Below are 22,581 nucleotides of genomic sequence, written 5' to 3'. Positions count from 1 at the left end.
TAATGTTTAGAAAAAAAATGATGACAGATTTTTGTGTGTGTAGTTTACTAAATAAACTATAGCTTATACTGTATGTTGAGGTTGGAATTCAAACATTTGATTTTAGACCAATGACAGCATTAAGAGATGAAACCGATTGGACCGTAGCAGCAACATTGTATAGACTGTACTTATCTGAAAGTAGTGACATCATCCTGTGTGACGCATTGGGAAACAACGTTCAACGGAAGGAAATCACAGAAGATTGCCTACAGTTGAGGACTTAGTCTAGCAATCGCTTGTACAGCACTACAACAAAATCATTTAGTTAAAATATTTAGTATTTTCAAAAGTTGGTACTCAAATTGTAGCTACACTGAGAGTCCAGGACAGAAAAGTAACGTGTACCGTTCCAGGAAGAAAACCACTAAAGAGGTTGAGTGCAATCTTGTGCCGAAACCAGAACATTATGGGAGCTGTCTTTGGGGCCTTTTCTGTCGCAAGCTGGGTAAGGTGCTTCTCGTATATCATCACGACCATATTTGTGAACAAGAACCAGGTTGACATGTATGAAAGAATGGCTGAGTATCCCAGGCAAGTGCAGCTGAGGTGAGCTCATACAAGGTTGTCAGGATCAGTGGTGGAAAAAGTACCCAATTAGCATACTTGAATAAAAGTCAATATACCCTAACAGAAAAAATTGAACGTCGCCCAGTAAAATACTAACGTTACTTGAGTAAAAGTAAAAAATGATTTGGTTTTAAATATATTTAAGTCTCAAAAGTAATAGTATAAATCATTTCAAATTCTTTATTAAGCAAACCAGACGGCACACTCAAGACATAATTCACAAACAAATCATTTTTGTTTAGTGAGTCCGCCAGATCAGAGGCAGTAGGATGACCGGTATGGGGGGTGATAAGTGCCAGAATTAAGCCTCGTGATGCCTCTCACCAAGTTACCTAACGTTTTCCTTGTACTGTAAAATACTGCCATGAATTAACATGGACTGTCAATGGAGACAAGTATTTTTCTAATACCCTGACTACACCGAGGGCTTTGCAAAAATAAATTTAGGAATCTATGTTATTCAACTATTGCACCCACATTGCTGGAGAGCGTCTGCGTTGCCAAGGGCTAAAATAGAAGTAATTCCTATTTCTGACGCAGATGCGCTGCATGTCCTACCTGCATTTCAGGTAAAATAGCAACCTAATGTTTATATCCCAGGACAAATTAGCTAGCAATAGCAAGCTAGCTAAATAGGACAAATTAGCTAGCAAGTGCAAGCTAACTAGTTAAATTGCCATAAATATTTCATGCTTTTCGACCTGTCCCCAAATTAATATAATTGGTTCAGTTTGATTTCATATTTTAACATGCGTGTCGTGATCACTTTGGTGTAGGGGGACGTTTGGCAATGGTTTTTCCCTATCTCTTTCCCTCTAGGTGCCGTGTCTGTGTAGCAGTGCGACATGCTTGCTGTGCAGGTGCTGTCCCCAGAGCAAGAATTCCACGGTGACGCGAGTCATCTACGCCTTCATCCTGTTGCTAGGGACCATTATAGCCTGCATCATGCTGTCACCGGGAGTGGACGAGCAGCTAAAAAAGGTACGAGGCGTGCCAATCAATGCGTTTTTTCAATATACATACTACCGTACTTCTGTCATCGAAAAAATGCATGTTTACATCAGAAGCCTCCTCCCTAAGTTTGTTTTACTCACTGCTTTAGCACACTCCGCCAACCCTGATGTCCTTGCCGTGTTTGAATCCTGGCTTAGGAAGGCCACCAAAAATTATGAGATTTCTATACCCAACTACAACATTTTCCGTCAAGATAGAACTGCCAAAGGGGGGGAGTTAGCTTGATGCCCTGATCCACAACTACGCAGACAACACCATTCTGTATACATCTGGCCCTTCTTTGGACACTGTGTTAACTAACCTCCAAACGAGCTTCAATGCCATACAACACTCCTTCCGTGGCCTCCAACTGCTCTTAAACGCTAGTAAAACCAAATGCATGCTTTTCAACCGTTCGCTGCCCGCACCCGCCCGCCCGACCAGCATCATAACTCTGGACGGTTCTGACCTAGAATATGTGGATAACTACAAATACCTAGGTGTTTGGCGAGACTGTAAACTCTCCTTCCAGACTCATATCAAACATCTCCAATCCAAAATCAAATCTAGAATCGGCTTTCTATTTCGCAACAAATCCCCCTTCAGTCACGCCGCCAAACTTTCCCTAGTAAAACTGACTATCCCACCGATCCTCGACTTCGGCGATGTCATCTACAAAATAGTTTCAATTCTCTACTCAGCAAACTGGATGCAGTCTATCACAGTGCCATCCGTTTTGTCACCAATGCCCCTTGTACCACCCACCACTGCGACCTGTATGCTCTAGTCGGCTGGCCCTCGCTACATATTCGTCGCCAGACTCACTGGCTCCAGGTCATCTATAAGTCTATGCTAGGTAAAGCTCCACCTTACCTCAGCTCAGTGGTTACGATAACAACACCCACCCATAGCACGCGCTCTAGAAGGTATATCTCACTGGTCGTCCCCATAGCTAGCACCTCCTTTGGCCGCCTTTCCTTCCAGTTCTCTGCTGCAAGTGACTGGAACAAATTGCAAAAATCTCTGAACCTGGAGACTTACATTTCCCTCACTAACTTTAAACATCAGCTATCTGAGCAGCTAACTGATCGCTGCAGCTGTACATAGTTCATCGGTAAATAGCCCATCCAACTACCTACCTCATCCCCATATTGTTTTTATTTACCTTTCTGCTCTTTTGCACACCAGTATCACTACTTGCACATCATCATCTGCTCATCAATCATTCCAGTGTTAATCTGCTAAATTATAATTACTTCGCTACTATGGCCTACCTCCTCACGCCATTTGCACACACTGTATATAGACTTTCTTTTTTTCTATTGTGTTATTGACTGTACGCTTATTTACTCCATGTGTAACTCTGTGTTGTTTCTGTCACACTGCTTTGCTTTATCTTGGCCAGGTCGCATGAATGAGGTTGTATAAAGGTCGCATAAATGAGAACTTGTTCTCAACTAGCTTACCTGGTTAAATAAAGGTGAAATAAATAAAAACTCTCCAGAACGCATAATACATAACATTTGAGAAGCACTCACACTCCCCCTAAGGTATTACCTCACACACGCTACACCTCCCCATTCACTGAACCATCTTCTAGGCAGGACAATGACAATAGAGACAAAACAAGATAACAATATTTAGTTGTAGTTAGCCAGTTGGCCCTATTGACTTACTATGGGCTTGCAATCTACGCACACTACAGTGGGTATTGTAAACAGGTAAACATGCCAAAATGAACACAGCATGTATTTATTAATGTTTTCAAGATACAATATTGTAGTCAGGTAACATTAGATTTGATTGGGCAACATTTCATTCCGAAAATCAGTTTATTTTCTCTCACTTCAGCTCATGTAATGGCCGCCATTAATGTCAGCAAGTGTTGTGTTGTTTTTTTGTTATTGGTTGCGTCATATTACTGTTCGTTCAAATCAAATTTGATTTGTCACATGCACCGAATACAACAATGCATGCTTCGAAATGTGTTCAGCAGAGTACGCATCCGAGAAGTTCCCTCCGTGCTCCGTTTTGCGTACTTTGATTTGGACTCATGCTCCGACACTCCCGTGCTCCAGATTGCGTGCTCGGAGTGCGCTAGTATGCATATTGAGAAACACCCAATGTGTGTGTGTGCAGGAGATGATGAGCCATGATGTGTCATAGTAGATGTTTGTGTACATGGTAAATGGTTGCTTTAGTAATGCTTGAATACCTGGGGAGGCTATCGGTGGGAAGAGTTAAGTCACACAAAGTATAGAACAGTAGGGGCCTACAGAGATACAACTTACTGCATATTGAGGCTGCATTAACATTGCAACTCTGTGTATACTGTCATTCTAAATTAAAATATGACATATACAGGTAACTGACAAAATAATGGGAACACCAACATAGTGTTTTAAGGGCGTTGAGCCACCAGAGCTGCCAGAACAGCTTCAGTACGCCTTGGCATAGATTCTACAAGTGTCCGGGAACTCTGTTGGAGGGATGCGACACCATTCTTCCACAAGAAATTACATAATTTGGTATTTTGTTGATGGTGGTGGAAAACGCTGTCTCAGGCGCCGCTCCAGAATCTCCCATAACTGTTCAATTAGGTTGAGATCTGGTGACTGAGACACACAAACCCTTTTACACCCTCTATGCTCCCTCTTTCAAAGTCACTGAGATCTCTTCTTCTAGTCATGGTAGCCAAAATAATGGGCTGCCCAGCATTTTTTATACATGACCCTAAGCATGATGGGATGTTTTAATTTCTTAATTAACTCAGGAACCACACCTGTGTGGAAGCACATGCTTTCAATTTACTTTGTCTCCCTCATTTACACATGTTTCCTTTATTTTTGCAGTTACCTGGGAACATTGAATGACTTTATGACCATGTTAATTTAGTCAACAAAAATAATGGCAAAAATATTCGTCAAACACATATTTTTCCGTGGCAGTTGCCATGACAATAACTGACTAAATAAATCCAGAAATAAACTATAGCTAATCAAAGAAATAAATAATTTATGTTGAGCCACATCGGCCTGCATTTTACATCCATAAGCCCCCGTTCTTTTGGACAACAATGTGGCTGCAGCATCTGGAACGTTGATAACAATGGCAATGATGCGACCCAGTGAAGGAAATGCAAAATACTACTGTACTTTGCCAATACTTTGCAGCACCATCTGGTGATTGTGCTTCTCTCTCTCGTCTGTTTTGTATGTAATGTGTAATATCTATGTAGGCTGAATTAGGAACTTACATGGCCAGATAATTATTCTGTCATTTATTATTATTATTATTATTGCATATGTTTGTCATATTTCTGCATTGGGAAGAGAATAGGATGTTATGCAGAAAAATATATTGGTAAGACAAGGCTGTGTATGTTTCTGCTCATGGAAGCCAGTTATTTATGTTCACTATAGGTTGAGGCAATACAAATATGATGGAACTAAAATGAAAGGGCATTTAGTTGATAAACAATGTCCCACTGTTTTCGTCATTTTGACAATAACTACACTAAATCATTATTCAAATGACAAATGTGACTAAGTCTTAGTCATTTTGACTATAATATAATTAAGACTTAACTAAATGAGCACTGTTGTATGAATGGTTATAATACTGTATGTGAAAAGTTGACTTTTGTGGTACAGTCTCTCATGATAGTAGCCAACTTCTTGTTGACCAAAGTGAAAATGTTAGGTTATTGAATACAGAATCGCACAGCTAGACTATAATAATGCTGTCTACTCTGTACAGTAGATTAGACTGGCCTGAATGGTTTGTGAGAATGTCTATCTGTGCCTGTAGATTCCTGGGTTCTGTGAAGACGGAGCAGGCTCTTCTATCCCAGGAATCCATGCCAACATGAACTGTGAGATCTTTGTGGGCTATAAAGCCGTGTACCGGGTGTGCTTCGGCATGAGCATGTGTTTCCTGGTGTTCGCTCTGATTATGATCAACGTCAAGAACAGCCGAGACCCACGCTCTGCCATCCACAACGGGTAACCACCCATCACATGATGCACCCCCTAAAAAAAATACATGAAAAAATAAAAAAGTAAAGGCCTAGATGTAATCATATTTATTACTACGCCAACTTTGACTTAAAAGTCAGTATTAAGGTGAATAGCCTTTATTGTTATTATTAACTGAAAATGTACACTGCTTGTAACTAATGTCATAATGAGGTACTGGTAAGACACCCTTGTTTGTTGACTATTTTCTGTCATACAGTATGACTATCACACTGCTACAGGCACTGTTACAACAACCATTGGCAATATTTATAAAATAATCTCTTACACAACAGGTCACTGAGCTAACGTGCTTTAGGCCACCGTGCCTCTCTGAAACAGAGGAGATTAACTGCACTAAAAAAAATTGTAACAGCAATACATCATAAGCCTATTCATATACAGTGCATTTGGAAAGTGTTCTGACCCCTTCCCTTTTTTCACATTTTGTTATGTTAGGTACAGCTAGGGATGCACAATATATTGGTGAGCATATCGGAATTGACGAAATTGGCAAAAAACGCCAACATCTGCATCAGCCCGAAGTCTAGTTTAACGCCGATATGCAAAACCGATGTCAAAGCTGACGTGAATACCTATATACCATAGGTAGATGACGTGTATACCTATATACCATAGGTAGATGACGTGTATACCTATATAAACATAGGTAGATGACGTGTATACCTATATACCATAGGTAGATGATGTGTATACCTATATACCATAGGTAGATGACATGTATACCTATATACCATAGGTAGATGACGTGTATACCTATATAAACATAGGTAGATGACGTGTATACCTATATACCATAGGTAGATGATGTGTATACCTATATACCATAGGTAGATGACGTGTATACCTATATACCATAGGTAGATGATGTGTATACCTATATACCATAGGTAGATGATGTGTATACCTATATACCATAGGTAGATGATGTGTATACCTATATACCATAGGTAGATGACGTGTATACCTATATACCATAGGTAGATGACGTGTATACCTATATACCATAGGTAGATGACGTGTATACCTATATACCATAGGTAGATGACGTGTATACCTATATAAACATAGGTAGATGACGTGTATACCTATATACCATAGGTAGATGACGTATATACCTATATACCATAGGTAGATGACGTGTATACCTTTATAACATAGGTAGATGACGTGTATACCTATATAAACATAGGTAGATGACGTGTATACCTATATAAATGTAGGTAGATGATGTGTATACCTATATACCATAGGTAGATGACGTGTATACCTATATAAACATAGGTAGATGATGTGTATACCTATATACCATAGGTAGATGACGTGTATACCTTTATAACATAGGTAGATGACGTGTATACCTATATAAACATAGGTAGATGACGTGTATACCTATATAAACATAGGTAGATGATGTGTATACCTATATAAACATAGGTAGATGATGTGTATACCTATATACCATAGGTAGATGACGTGTATACCTTTATAACATAGGTAGATGACGTGTATACCTATATAAACATAGGTAGATGACGTGTATACCTATATAAACATAGGTAGATGATGTGTATACCTATATAAACATAGGTAGATGATGTGTATACCTTTATAACATAGGTAGATGACGTGTATACCTATATAAACATAGGTAGATGATGTGTATACCTATATACCATAGGTAGATGACGTGTATACCTTTATAACATAGGTAGATGACGTGTATACCTATATAAACATAGGTAGATGATGTGTATACCTATATAAACATAGGTAGATGACGTGTATACCTATATACCATAGGTAGATGACGTGTATACCTATATAAACATAGGTAGATGATGTGTATACCTATATACCATAGGTAGATGATGTGTATACCTATATACCATAGGTAGATGATGTGTATACCTTTATAACGTAGGTAGATAACGTGTATACCTATATAAACATAGGTAGATGACGTGTATACCTATATAAACGTAGGTAGATGACGTGTATACCTATATACCATAGGTAGATGACGTGAATACCTATATACCATAGGTAGATGACGTATATACCTATATACCATAGGTAGATGACGTGTATACCTTTATAACATAGGTAGATGACGTGTATACTTATATAAACATAGGTAGATGATGTGTATACCTATATAAACGTAGGTAGATGACGTGTATACCTATATAAACATAGGTAGATGATGTGTATACCTATATAAACGTAGGTAGATGACGTGTATACCTATATACCAAAGGTAGATGACGTGTATACCTATATACCATAGGTAGATGACGTGTATACCAATATACCATAGGTAGATGATGTGTATACCTATATACCATAGGTAGATGATGTGTATACCTTTATAACGTAGGTAGATGACGTGTAAACCTATATAACGTAGGTAGATGACGTGAATACCTTTATAACGTAGGTAGATGATGTAATGACGCCACGAAAAATACAGCGCTACACAGAACAAAAGCAGAAAAATACTAAGCGCACACTTCCAACAACTAAACAAGTTCAAGTCGGGCAGTCACTTGAAAAAGTAAGAACATTTCAGCGAGACAACTCAAAGGCCAAACCCATTAACGCCAAGATAATAGAATTCATTGCCCTCTGACAATCAACCGTCCTCTGTCGTGGATGATGTTGGCTTTCACCGACTGGTCGAGCACCGGTACACACTATTTTTCAGATGTTGCCCTACCGGAGTTACACAGTATTGTTGACATTCACATCCATGAGCTACTTGCTATGGGCGTCACTGCTATTAGCTTCCTGACTGACATTTGGACCAGCGATGTCAGCCACATGAGTATGCTGAGTCTGACTGCACAGTGGGTCGACGAGGATTTCATACTGAGGAAAGCCATATTGCATGCTCAAGAATGTGCTCTTTCTCATACCACTGCTGCCATTTCAATGGCATTTGAGAACATGTTTGAAACTTGGAAGGAAACATGAACAATCCTAGCTCCATTCGAACAACTATCTCGAGAAATAAGCTAATCAACTGCGTCTGCAGCAGATGTGATACCCTCTGTCATGGCATTGAAACGCCTGCTCAACAAAACTGCCGACACAGACCGTCTGGTTGAAACTTACATAAGTACTCAAGGCTTTGAACAAGCGATTCGGTGGCATTACCTCTGAGCCTCTTTACTGTGTCACCACCATGCTCGATGCCAGGTACAAGGACCGCTACTTCGATGCAGACAAGAAACAGGGTTTACGTGAAATGTTACAGACATGGCTGGACAAGATGGAAATGGACACAGTGATTGTCCGTGGCCTCTCTTCCTCGGTGCGCACTGACAGCTGAAACTTCACTGCTTGACATGTATGATGAAATCCTGTTTGAGAAAGAAACGACTGAACAAATGAACAACAAAACAGCACAGCAAGTAAGTGAAAGAAATAGGTTTTGATGATCATTTACTGGTAATGGGGACATACGTAAATGCCAACAAAATACATTTTGGGTCAGTGTGGTGTGTGTGTGTAACCTTTATTTAACTCGGCAAGTCAGTTAAGAACAATTTCTTATTTACAATGACGGCCTACCCCGGCCAAACCCGGCCGATGCTGGGCCAATTGTGCACTGGCCTATGGGACTCCCAATCACGACCGGATGTGATTCAGCCTGGATTCGAACCAGGGACTGTTGTGACGCCTCTTGCACTGAGATGCAGTGCCTTAAGAATGCTTAAAAGGCCGCTAAAATTGTAAATATCGGTTATCGGTAACGGTACTGTTTTTTCGGCAAGGAAAATATTGGATATCGGTATCGGCCAAAAATAACATTGTTGCATCCCTAGTTACAGCCTTATTCTAAAATTGATTTTTTTAAAAACATTTCCCCCTCATCAATCTACACACAATACCGCATAATGGCAAAGCAATAACAGGTTTTCAGACATGTACATCATAAGCCTATTCATGTATATTTACTAGGTATACCCATGCAACAAAATAACCATGTAATATGTACGTTTTGAAAAATGCTGATACTGTCAATCTATATTATTTTGTATTTTATCTGTACACCACATCAAGAGTGGCATTATTGAAAGATCATACTATTATTTTTTTTATTTCATAGTTATTTTCCATACTTTTTATAATGATTCATGAAGTCTATCAAAACATTATCAAAAGGGATTCGGTTGACGAATGACTTCCTTCCCCCATGCAGGTTTTGGTTTTTTAAGATTGCCACCATGGTTGCCGTGACAGTCGGTGCCTTTTATATCCCTGAGGGGCCTTTCACTCACCGTAAGATTGACCCAATTTAAATAAAGAATTTGTCATAACATTTGTCTATTTATTATGATTTATCGATGTAGCACTTGACCATGCACAATCCGCATAAACATTAGTGATATACTTTTAATTGTTGATATTACAATTTATTGGATTATTAAGACAATTAATTGTTGATACACGCAATTAATCATTGAATTAGTTGTAATTGTAATATACTAGTAACTTTATACTTAGCAGTGCTTGTGGATATTTGTGATACGATGATGGTCTCTTTGTGTGTGTGCAGTGTGGTTCGTGGTGGGTACCTGTGGGGCGTTCTTCTTCATCCTGATCCAGCTGGTTTTGCTGGTGGATTTTGCCCACTCCTGGAATGAGTCCTGGGTGGATAACATGGAGAGTGGGAACTCCAGGGGCTGGTATGCAGGTGAGTCTGCCTGACCCTCTGCTAAGGAAGTCAAATCAAATCCAACCTTATATTAAATCCACTTACAATCGCAACACACGTAGTTAGCAGTCAAACAATACAATGAAGGAGAAAAAAAGGGCAGAATAAAAGAGCATCAACACACAAGTGTTTATGATTGGCTAAATAATTTTGCTGATTAGAGATGCTGATGTGATGTTTTATTTGAAGTTGTTGGGGCTGTATTCTAGACCTAAGGAAAGCTTTTGATACTGTTAACCATGAGGTTCTCATCAAAAAACTGTCCAAGTTGAACTTTTACCCCAATGCCTTGAGATGGATGAAATCATACCTTGAAGGAAGAACTCAGTGTGTCAGAGTGAGCAATAAGCTATCGCCCACTCTCAGCTATGATGTGGGCGTGCCCCAAGGGTCAATACTGGCGCCCCTCCTGTTAATTCTATACATTAATGATCTGCCTTCTGTCTGTACTGGGTCTGAAGTTCAAATGTATGCAGATGATACAGTGATATACAGTACCAGTCAAAAGTTTGGACACACCTACTCATTCAAGGGTTGTTCACAATTTTTTACTATTTTCTACATTGTGGAATAATAGTGAATATGTCAAAACTATGAAATAACATGTATGGAATCATTTAGTAACCAACAAAGTGTTAAACAAATCAAAATATATTTTAGATTCTTCAAAGTAGCCACTTGCCTTGATGACAGCTTTGCTTTTCTAACTGTCTTGAAGAATTTCCCACATATGCTGAGCACTTATTGGCTGCTTCTCCTTCACCCCGGATCCAGCTCATCTCAAACCATCTCAATTGGGTTTTTGTGGAGGCCAGGTCATCTGATGCAGCACTCCATCATTCTCCTTGTTGCTTCTATGTATTTTGTTTTGTTGCTTTTTTGTGCTATTTCTCTGTCTGCATGCTAAGTGTTGCTTGTCTTATGTTCCTCTGTCTGCGTGCTACGTGTTGCTTGGTGTATGTTCCTCTGTCTGCGTGCTACGTGTTGCTTGGTTTATGTTTCTCTGTCTGCGTGCTACGTGTTGCTTGTCTTATGTTCCTCTGTCTGCATGCTAAGTGTTGCTTGTCTTATGTTCCTCTGTCTGCGTGCTACGTGTTGCTTGGTTTATGTTTCTCTGTCTGCGTGCTACGTGTTGCTTGGTGTATGTTCCTCTGTCTGCGTGCTACGTGTTGCTTGGTTTATGTTTCTCTGTCTGTGCTACGTGCTGCTTGGTTTATGTTCCTCTGTCTGCGTGCTACGTGTTGCTTGGTTTATGTTTCTCTGTCTGCGTGCTACGTGTTGCTTGGTTTATGTTCCTCTGTCTGCGTGCTACGTGTTGCTTGTCCTATGTTTCTCTGTCTGCGTGCTAAGTGTTGCTTGTCCTATGTTCCCCTGCCTGCGTGCTAAGTGTTGCTTGTCCTATGTTCCTCTGTCTGCGTGCTACGTGTTGCTTGTCCTATGTTTCTCTGTCTGCGTGCTACGTGTTGCTTGGTTTATGTTCCTCTGTCTGCGTGCTACGTGTTGCTTGTCCTATGTTTCTCTGTCTGCGTGCTAAGTGTTGCTTGTCTTATGTTCCTCTGTCTGCGTGCTACGTGTTGCTTGGTTTATGTTTCTCTGTCTGCGTGCTACGTGTTGCTTGGTGTATGTTCCTCTGTCTGCGTGCTACGTGTTGCTTGGTTTATGTTTCTCTGTCTGCGTGCTACGTGCTGCTTGGTTTATGTTCCTCTGTCTGCGTGCTACGTGTTGCTTGGTTTATGTTTCTCTGTCTGCGTGCTACGTGTTGCTTGGTTTATGTTCCTCTGTCTGCGTGCTACGTGTTGCTTGTCCTATGTTTCTCTGTCTGCGTGCTAAGTGTTGCTTGTCCTATGTTCCCCTGTCTGCGTGCTAAGTGTTGCTTGTCCTATGTTCCTCTGTCTGCGTGCTACGTGTTGCTTGTCCTATGTTTCTCTGTCTGCGTGCTACGTGTTGCTTGGTTTATGTTCCTCTGTCTGCGTGCTACGTGTTGCTTGTCCTATGTTTCTCTGTCTGCGTGCTAAGTGTTGCTTGTCCTAAGTTCCCCTGTCTGCGTGCTAAGTGTTGCTTGTCCTATGTTGCTCTGCATGTGCTCACTGCTCATTGTTTGTCTGTATCGTTATTGTTATTGTAATAGTTTTTAATAACTTGCCCAGGGACTGCGGTTGAAAATTAGCCGCTGCTAAAACCCGCACTTTTACGTTGATTCATGTGCACTCTACCTGTAAAAATTTTAATAAACTCAAACTCAAGTCCTGTTTTAGCAAGTATTCACTTGGTACTTTTTAGTAAAGTATGTGATATCAACTCAAGCAGGTAAATACATGGTGAACTGTATCATAAGGTCAGGGGTCAATAGTGCTGACACTATATAATGCTCTATGACAGAATCTGTCCTGCTTTATAAAAACAATGCAACTAGAATCTGATTCTCTCTGTCCTCTTCTGTCCAGCCTTGCTCGCTGTAACTGGACTCAACTACATCATGTCATTTATCGCCGTTATCCTGATGTACCTGTTCTACACTCAGCCAAAGGGCTGTCTGCTCAACAAGTTCTTCATCAGCTTCAACATGATTCTCTGTGCTGTAGCCTCTGTCGTGTCCATCCTGCCCAGAGTACAGGTAAGCCCTCGTTCAGTGTTCATTAAACGCTCATTTAACGTTCATATTCATCATTTCATTTGTAGGTCAGTTTTTAGCATTTGCCCTTGTAGTGGTTAAGGTTAGCGTTTGGGGAGCGTAGGCTGAACCTTTATCTGCTAAATGTTAATGGTATGCTTTTGACATTTAACTTTAATCATGAGTGTGACCCACCTGTGTATTGATTTCCTGGTGACTGCTGAGGTTAACAGTGACACCTCGGGGATAAGGATTGAAGTACGTCTTAAAAGACTTGTGTTTAAGAACAAATTCAGGCCCTAATTATAACACGTCTACCAGTGGGTGGCGGCTAGTGACTTCTGTATATTTATTCCTTGGAGGATTTTGAATCCATCCTCCCTTTCCTACCTGGAGAAACCTCCACTGATGCCTACTCAGATGTCACTTTCATCATGTTTTTTATTTATTTATTATATATATATATATACAGTGGGGGAAAAAGTATTTAGTCAGCCACCAATTGTGCAAGTTCTCCCACTTAAAAATATGAGAGAGGCCTGTAATTTTCATCATAGGTACACTTCAACTATGACAGACAAAATTAGGGGAAAAAATCCTGAAAATCACAGTGTAGGATTTTTTATGAATTTATTTGCAATTTATGGTGGAAAATAAGTATTTGGTCACCTACAAACAAGCAAGATTTCTGGCTCTCACAGACCTGTAACTTCTTCTTTAAGAGGCTCCTCTTTCCTCCACTCGTTACCTGTATTAATGGCACCTGTTTGAACTTGTTATCAGTATAAAAGACACCTGTCCACAACCTCAAACAGTCACACTCCAAACTCCACTATGGCCAAGACCAAAGAGCTGTCAAAGGACACCAGAAACAAAATTGTAGACCTGCACCAGGCTGGGAAGACTGAATCTGCAATAGGTAAGCAGCTTGGTTTGAAGAAATCAACTGTGGGAGCAATTATTAGGAAATGGAAGACATACAAGACCACTGATAATCTCCTCGATCTGGGGCTCCACGCAAGATCTCACCCCGTGGGGTCAAAATGATCACAAGAACGGTGAGCAAAAATCCCAGAACCACACGGGGGGACCTAGTGAATGACCTGCAGGGAGCTGGGACCAAAGTAACTAAGCCTACCATCAGTAACACACTACGCCGCCAGGGACTCAAATCCTGCAGTGCCAGACGTGTCCCCCTGCTTAAGCCAGTACATGTCCAGGCCCGTCTGAAGTTTGCTAGAGAGCATTTGGATGATCCAGAAGAAGATTGGGAGACTGTCATATGGTCAGATGAAAACAAAATTTAAAAAAAATGGTAAAAACTCAACTCGTCGTGTTTGGAGGACAAAGAATGCTGAGTTGCATCCAAAGAACACCATACCTACTGTGAAGCATGGGGGTGGAAACATCATGCTTTGGGGCTGTTTTTCTGCAAAGTGACCAGGACGACTGATCCGTGTAAAGGAAAGAATGAATTGGGCCATGTATCGTGAGATTTTGAGTGAAAACCTCCTTCCATCAGCAAGGGCATTGAAGATGAATCGTGGCTGGGTCTTTCAGCATGACAATGATCCCAAACACACCGCCCGGGCAACGAAGGAGTGGCTTCGTAAGAAGCATTTCAAGGTCCTGGAGTGGCCTAGCCAGTCTCCAGTTCTCAACCCCATAGAACTTTTTTGGAGGGAGTTGAAAGTCTGTGTTGCCCAGCAACAGCCCCAAAACATCACTGCTCTAGAGGAGATCTGCATGGAGGAATGGGCCAAAATACCAGCAACAGTGTGTGAAAACCTTGTGAAGACTTACAGAAAACGTTTGACCTCTGTCAATGCCAACAAAGGGTATATAACAAAGTATTGAGATAAACTTTTGTTATTGACCAAATACTTATTTTCCACCAGAATTTGCAAATAAATTCATAAAAAATCCTGCAATGTGATTTTCTGTCATAGTTGAAGTGTACCTATGATGAAAATTACAGGCCTCTCTCATCTTTTTAAGTGGGAGAACTTGCACAATTGGTGGCTGACTAAATACTTTTTTGCCCCAGTGTATATATATATTTTATTTTTAACCCCTCCACCACCCCCCCCCCTCTTCGGAGGACAAATATCTTTTTGTTTTTTTACAGCTTTTCTGCTATATTTACATACATTTTATAGACACATTTTACATATATACTACTGTTCAAAAGTTTGTGGTCACTTAGAAATGTCCTTGGTTTTGAAAGAAAAGCCATTTTTTTGTCCATTAAAATAACATCAAATTGATCAGAAATACAGTGTAGACATTGTTAATGTTGTAAATTACTATTTTAGCTGGAAACGGCTGATTTTTTAAATGGAATATCTACATAGTCGTACAGGGGCCCATGATCAGCAACCATCACTCCTGTGTTCCGATGGCACATTGTGTTTATCATTTTAAAAGGCTAATTGATCATTAGAAAACCCTTTTTCAATTATGTTAGCACAGCTGAAAACTGTTGTCCTGATTAAAGTAGCAACAAAACTGGCCTTCTTTAGACTAGTTGAGTATCTGGAGCATCAGCATTTGTGGGTTCGATTACAGGCTCAAAATGGCTAGAAACAAATAACTTTCTTCTGAATCTCGTCAGTCTATTCTTGTTCTGAGAAATTCCATGTGAGAAATTGCCAAGAAACTGAAGATCTCATACAATGCTGTGTCCTACTCCCTTCACAGAACAGTGCAAACTGTCTCTAACCAGAATAGAAAGAGGAGTGGGAGGCCCCGGTGCACAACTGAGCAAGAGGACAAGTACATTAGAGTGCCTAGTTTGAGAAACAGACAAGTCCTTAACTGGCAGCTTCATTAAATAGTACCCGCAAAACACCAGTCTCAACGTCAACAGTGAAGAGGCGACGGGATGCTGGCCTTCTAGGTAGAGTTCCTCTGTCCAGTGTCTGTGTTATTTTGCCCATCTTAATCTTTTCTTTTTTTGGCCAGTCTATGTTTTTTTCTTTGCAACTCTGCCTAGAAGGCCAGCATCCCGGAGTCACGTCTTAACTGTTGACGTTGAGACTGGTGTTTTGTGGGTACTATTTAATGAAGCTGCCAGTTGAGGACATGTGAGGTGTCTGTTTCTCAAACTAAACACTCTAAAGTTGTCCTCTTGCTCAGTTGTGCACCGGGGCCTCCCACTCCTTTTTGTATTGTAATCTGTATAAAGACAAAAAGGCCATTTTTGTACAAAGGATGAGCCTTTCTTAATAATCTACTGGATAACTATTTGGGGTTTAAGTATAATTTATATATGAGTGAAGCTTTTAGTGAGGGGTTTAAAGATTTAATATTTAATAATTTTAGCCCCCCAAACTCATATTCATTATATAAGTAGGCATGTTTAATTTTGTCTGGCTTAGCATTCCAAATAAAATGTTTTTTTTTTTTTTGCTCATATGATTTAAAAAACAAGTCGTCTGGAGTAGGCAGTGCCATTAGTAAGTAAGTGAACAGTGATAGGACCAAAGAGTTCATCAATGTGATTTTTCCATAATTTGACAATGTCATCATGTTCAAGTTTCAACGTTTATTTGCCACGTGCACAGTATACAACAGGTGTAAAACAGTACTGTGAAATCCTTTCTCAAGAGCTCTTTCCCAACAATGCAGTGATATTAATATAGAGAAGAGTTTCCCAAACGCGGTCCTGGGGCCTCCCAAGGGTCCCTGGTACTATACAGCTGGTTCAAATAATCATCAAGAATTGGACAAGGGCAAAAACCAAAACGTGCCCCAGGACCGCGTTTGGGAAACCCTGATATCGATCATAATAAAATCATGGAAGAAAATAAACACGTTTTTGGAATCCGTTTGTAAATTACAGTTTTGTTTAATTATTTTTAGAAATTCCAGCCCCGATCCGGTCTACTCCAGTCCTCCTTCATGACTATGTACACCATGTATCTGACCTGGTCGGCCATGACCAACGAGCCTGGTAAGAGACACTGTTATAGCTGCTACCCCAACAGCATCCTTTACCTGTTCATCTATTGTTCATTATTAATTCATACTTAATTAACCAATAGTTGAAATGCTTCTCTATATGACTAATTACTGGGTACTATCAAATAAATTCTCAATTACAAACACGTACTTGCTTAAACTCTACATTGCCCAAGGAAATTGTAAATTCACCTGTTCAGCTCGAGTCAAACTGAAAAATCACCACCCCCTCTCATGGATTAATGATATGATTATGCTTTACAACTCATTAAAATATATCTATAAAAATGAAAGGGAGAAAAATGTAATCTCAAAGTCTTACATTTTTTTCCCTGTTGGGCAACCCCCCCCGGGACCCCTTTAGACCGTACATGCAACCCCAGCCTGCTGAGCATCTTCCAGCAGACACTGGTGCCCACGCTGGCCCCACTGGAGATCGAGAACCAGACGACTGTGGTGATCATCGGCACTGAAGAGCCCATCCTCTCCTCCCCCTATCTGCAGTGGTGGGACACCCAGAGCATTGTGGGATTGGCCATCTTCATCCTCTGCATCCTCTATTCCAGGTGTGATTGGTCAGCAAGGCAGACTTGGGTACAGCTACAGCACATCGTGGTTTGGGGAATATAAGTCATGTACATTTGTCGGTCCCTCACAGTATTAGTGGATGTGGTGACTCCCTCATTCACATAATTAGAATTTCAGTTTGCAGTTTGAGCACTCTGAAAGCGCTAATGCAATCCACTTTGGTTATATTTTATTAAAGCATTACAATAATTAGAAATACTTATAAATGCTTACCCATGCTTATTGTTAGATTCTAAATAAACAGAGTAAAACAGACAACTAGGAAAAGCTCAAACCAAGTTTATTCCCCCAATGGGTCGGACATCTGAACAGACAAAAACACATTTACACAAGAACTGGTATTTAAGCCTTCCTCGTATGGTGAGACAGCCAATACATCTCTGTTGCTTGGCAGGAAGTTAAGGGATATGGGTAATAAACTGTTCCTTCATGTGACCTGATCTGACCTCAGCCCCCATTCCTCACTAATCCAGAGCTATCCACTCTTGTCAGTGACCAAAACCATGTGATTGCCTTTTCATTTACTCAGTAACATTCCAAGCTCCTGGCTCATATCCAACCTCCATTGACTCCACCATATACATTCCTCCTACAGATAACCATTAACGTCTGGTGTAGCAAGTATTTCAAATTACAACCCAACAACTGAAACCAGACTGTTGCCCTTCTCCTCTCCATATGATACCTAATATCTAACAATAACATGTTCTGACAGAATGTTAACTCTCTGCATTCCCCTCTCAGTAACATGAATAAGGATATTTCATATTTAAAGTTAGTCAGAACCCATCATTATAAATGCCTTACATGTTATGTTATAATTGCTAATGAAATTATAGTGCTTATTATAATGCCTATAAATGTGTACTTCCTTGCAGCATCCGCTCGTCCAACACCAGCCAGGTGAACAAGTTAACCATGGCCTCTAACGACACAGTGATCCTGGAGGAGAGTAAAGCAGGCACCCCGGACGAGGAGGGAGGGACGGGACCCAGGCGTGTGGAGGATAACGAAAGGGACACGGTCCAGTACAGCTATTTCTTCTTCCACTTCATGCTCTTCCTCGCTTCGCTCTACATCATGATGACTCTCACCAACTGGTACAGGTCAGTATGGCCAAACTACACAGATGACCAACGTTGTGAAATGCTGTGTCTGAAAACGTTACTAGCTGTCAAGTCTTTGCTTCCTCCGTCCTTGTTTCCTTAATTCCCTTTGAGGATTTGTTCTTGGTACACCTTGGAGAGGATCCAAGGTTCCTCACTCTGAGAACCTCCTCCAATGAGCTTTGAAGGTAATTGAGAAAATAAGGACAGAGGGAGCAAGGATTTGACAGCTAGTGACATTTTCAGACACGGCCATGTTGTCAAACTTGGTGGTGCACATTTTGAGGTGAAGTTGAACTCCTCTTTTGTGATCCCATTGTGTTCGTCAAAAATAGGGAGGAACCACAATGTTTTGACACTAAAGAGGAAATAACATGAATTACACATTGTGTTCTTTTATAGTTCAACATTTTATATTTCAATGGAGACCACTCCATCTCTCTAAAATGAAAGTGGCCACAAAGCAACGCTGCAACGCAATACTTCTTCCATGGATATTTCTCTTACAGATTCACATCGTAACAATTGTTCAGATATGACTATATATACAAATCTTATTTTTTTCCCATACAGTCCTGATGCAGACTACAATGCCATGACCAGCAAGTGGCCGGCGGTTTGGGTGAAGATCTCCTCCAGTTGGGTGTGCCTTACCCTCTATACCTGGACCGTGGTCGCCCCAATGATACTCACCAACCGGGACTTTAGCTGAGAACGGTTCCACCAACGCAGTATTTTCTTTTCACGTTCCTTATTGTGATTCCTGATTTAGTAAAATAAAAGTGTTTTCCATAGACTTTGACCACATGGCCTAGATTTGAAATGATTTCCTGTCAAAATGAACTGTTTTGTTTTGTGTATTAGATGTTGATGGTTTCTCATTAAAAAATCTCTTTAGTTGGCCTTTAGATGCATTAGAAGAAATAGATTCACATATGAACCTGGTGTTAAATCGCTAACCTTGTTGGTGCATTTGAAGGTTGACAGATGTGTTTTTTGGTCAATTTTCTGCAATTAGGGACCAAATCGTCTATTGGTGGTTGACCTTTATGTCAAAGGAACATTTTTAAATTTTCCTTTTTTTTGTTGTAAATTCTCTCAATGTAAATTCATCTTTGACTGACTAACATTCCAAACCAACTATAAGAATGTAAGATCCTTTATCTCTTGAGTAAATATACACTGAGTATACCAAACATTAGGAACACCTTCCTAATACTGAGTTGGACCCCCCCCCTTTTGGACTCAGAACAGCCTCAATTTGTTGGGGCATGGACTCTACAAGGTGTTGAAAGCGTTGTGTTGTGACATGGTAGGGGTGGTATACAGAAGATAGCCATATTTGGTCAAATACCAAGTATACCATATTTTGGCAAGAACAGCTGAATTTAGCAAAGAGAAATGACAGTCCATCATTACTTTAAGACATGAAGGTCAGTCAATCCAAAAATGTCAAGAACTTTGCAGTTGCAAAAACTATCAAGCGCTATGATGAAGCTGTCTCTCATGAGGACTGCCACAGGAAAGGATGACCCAGAGTTACCTCTGCTGCAGAGGATAAGTTCATTAGAGTTACCAGCCTCAGAAATTGGCAATTACCTGCACCTCAGATTGCAGCCCAAATAAATTATTCACAGAGTTCAAGTAACAGACACAAATCAACATCAGGTGTTCAGAGGAGACTGTGAATCAGGCCTTTATGGTCGAATTGCTGCAAAGAAACCGCTACTAAAGGACACCAATAATAAGGAGAGACTTGCTTGGGCCAAGAAATATGAGCAATTGACATTTGACGGGTGGAAATATGTCATTTGGTCTGATGAGTCCAAATTTGAGATTTTCGGTTCCAACCGACTGGTACTGTATATTTAGCACTTATAATTACATATATATTGACTACGTCAGATTAATTGCTTCCTATGAGTTGAATTATTTGTTTTAAAGCATTGATTCTGTCATGACTGTCCACAAGAATCCAAATAGGTCAGATCAGGTTTGCAATGAATAACTTAAATCAGACCCCCTCTCACCTGCAGTGAGTGGGAAGGAAAGAACTAGGGGGGTTAACAACTCATGACCTGTTGTTAATCAAGGAGAGAACATTCAGGTCCCTCTCCAAATTCACCAAAGGAATGTGCCTTTTTTCCCCAGAGACTTTTCCAGATGAAACTCTAACACGTTCAAATATCAAATACTGGAACAATATTTCTAACATATAACTTGGGAATGTTCACTTTGTTATTTTGTGATGTCATTAAAAAATTTATAAAGGAAATAATGTAACTTGGAAAGTATACCCACTGCATATATGACGTGTCCATCCTATGTGTTGTGCATGTAATATGAAAAATGATGAAAGTATTTCTGTTAAGAGAGGGATTTGATTTTTAGGAGCCATTAGAGAACATTGTTTTACATAAACTTTGCAGTGACAAGTCATGCATTCATAAGTAAGGCTCAGGTTTTTGCCGATGCAGGAGTTTACGACTGTTCAGAATGATGATATGATACAAGGTTATGATTAATAAGTTGACTGTTTATAGATGTGATAGGTAAAGACCTTTTAGAGTTTAATTCAGGAGATGGTAACTCTTTAAACAACCGCTCTTGTGGTGCCTCAGATCCTAATGAGTTAATTGTTACATGATTAATTTAATCGGGTAACAATTAAACATAGTTAGTTAGATAAATTAGATTAGATAAATAAGTCTTCCGATTAATGTTAAAGTCAAGTCAGGACAATTCCCTTTACTGTTATATTTAAGTCGCTTAGTATGAGACTAGGTGACATGATGTTCAGTAATTGTTTTGCTTCCACTTACAGTATGTCCTCAGTTCCGTATTACAGACGCTTATTTAGTTATAGCCAACGCTGTTCAGTAGTAATTGAGTTTGCATAGGTTTATCCTAACATGATTTAATAGTGTAGTAAGCTGCCATCCCCCTTCCAATGCCTTTCATACTGTATCTGTAAATTGTGTATTATGAGTCTTTGAATTGAGAGCAACATGAAAGTGTAGCTATCAGTGTTTGTGGATTGCTTTCCAAAAACATATATTTCAACAATCTACTTCAAGTGTTTATTCTTCTGCCAAGTATTTGTGTAATCTTTATAATGTTTGTTTAGTGTCTTGAAAATTGATGAATGTAAATGACAATCAAAAGGCTGAAGGCATGCTTTCTGAAGGAACTGAAGCATATTTTGCATGTTTCTATCGTGAGTGAAAATAAAGGTATCTACAACCAAAACCCCTACATAGAATGTAGGCCTTTATACTGTAAGCCCATCTACTTATGTTCATTAAATGTATGGTTAGCATTTAGGCCTATGGTTCAGTTCCAAATTGATTATGTGTTATATGCACACACCACAAATTGTTACAGGATATTTGGTGAATATGACATAATTATGACCACAAATAGGAAATATGTTGATGCACCTGATTGGAACATGATGGTTTATAGGTTAACATTGCCATTCTGATATTAATAAAAATGTTTTTTGTTGTTTATTTTTCATTCAAACTGTAGTTGTGATGAGGGTCTGCTTGTGGAACATGCTTCAGTTCCCATTCAAAATGTAGTTGTGATGAGGGTCTGCTTGTGGAACATGCTTCAGTTCCCATTCAAACTGTAGTTGTGATGAGGGTCTGCTTGTGGAACATGCTTCAGTTCCCATTCAAACTGTAGTTGTGATGAGGGTCTGCTTGTGGAACATGCTTCAGTTCCCATTCAAACTGTAGTTGTGATGAGGGTCTGCTTGTGGAACATGCTTCAGTTCCCATTTGAACTGTGACTCTAAAAAATATTGTATGCTATGTAGGATAAATAAAGAGAATGTTTTGTTACAAAAGTTTGGTGCAAATGTATACTACTGTCCAGCAACAGCGTCGGAAGAAGCTACCTAGTATCAAATCACATTTTATTGGTCACATACACATGGTTAGCATA

General features: G+C 39.9%; 1 protein-coding gene across 1 annotated transcript; it reads left to right on the top strand.

Moving 5' to 3' along the window:
- The first annotated feature begins 203 nt into the window (after positions 1-203).
- On the top strand, positions 204-19,432 carry LOC112255005 (serine incorporator 3-like). Its single transcript, XM_024428026.2, has 10 exons — positions 204-487; positions 1,429-1,590; positions 5,413-5,606; positions 9,847-9,926; positions 10,204-10,341; positions 12,807-12,976; positions 16,838-16,928; positions 17,301-17,502; positions 18,403-18,630; positions 19,204-19,432. The coding sequence occupies exons 1-10, from the start codon at positions 449-451 to the stop codon at positions 19,340-19,342; spliced, it is 1,443 nt and encodes a 480-aa protein (XP_024283794.2). The 5' UTR covers positions 204-448; the 3' UTR covers positions 19,343-19,432.
- Positions 19,433-22,581: the final 3,149 nt, after the last annotated feature.

This window comes from Oncorhynchus tshawytscha, linkage group LG07, assembly GCF_018296145.1.
Source record: "Oncorhynchus tshawytscha isolate Ot180627B linkage group LG07, Otsh_v2.0, whole genome shotgun sequence".
Lineage (NCBI taxonomy): Eukaryota > Metazoa > Chordata > Actinopteri > Salmoniformes > Salmonidae > Oncorhynchus > Oncorhynchus tshawytscha.
The sequence above is the reverse complement of the archived record's forward strand: the minus strand, read 5'-3'. Positions and strand labels throughout refer to the sequence as shown.

What these genes read in the sequence shown, in the direction of transcription:
- LOC112255005 (XM_024428026.2), top strand. Translation starts at nt 449, where the DNA reads ATGGGAGCTGTCTTTGGGGCCTTTTCTGTCGCAAGCTGG. An exon ending in CGCTCTGCCATCCACAACGG is followed by an intron (nt 5,607 to 9,846) that starts GTAACCACCCAT and finishes TCCCCCATGCAG; the next exon opens with GTTTTGGTTTTTTAAGATTG. An exon ending in GGCCATGACCAACGAGCCTG is followed by an intron (nt 16,929 to 17,300) that starts GTAAGAGACACT and finishes GGACCCCTTTAG; the next exon opens with ACCGTACATGCAACCCCAGC.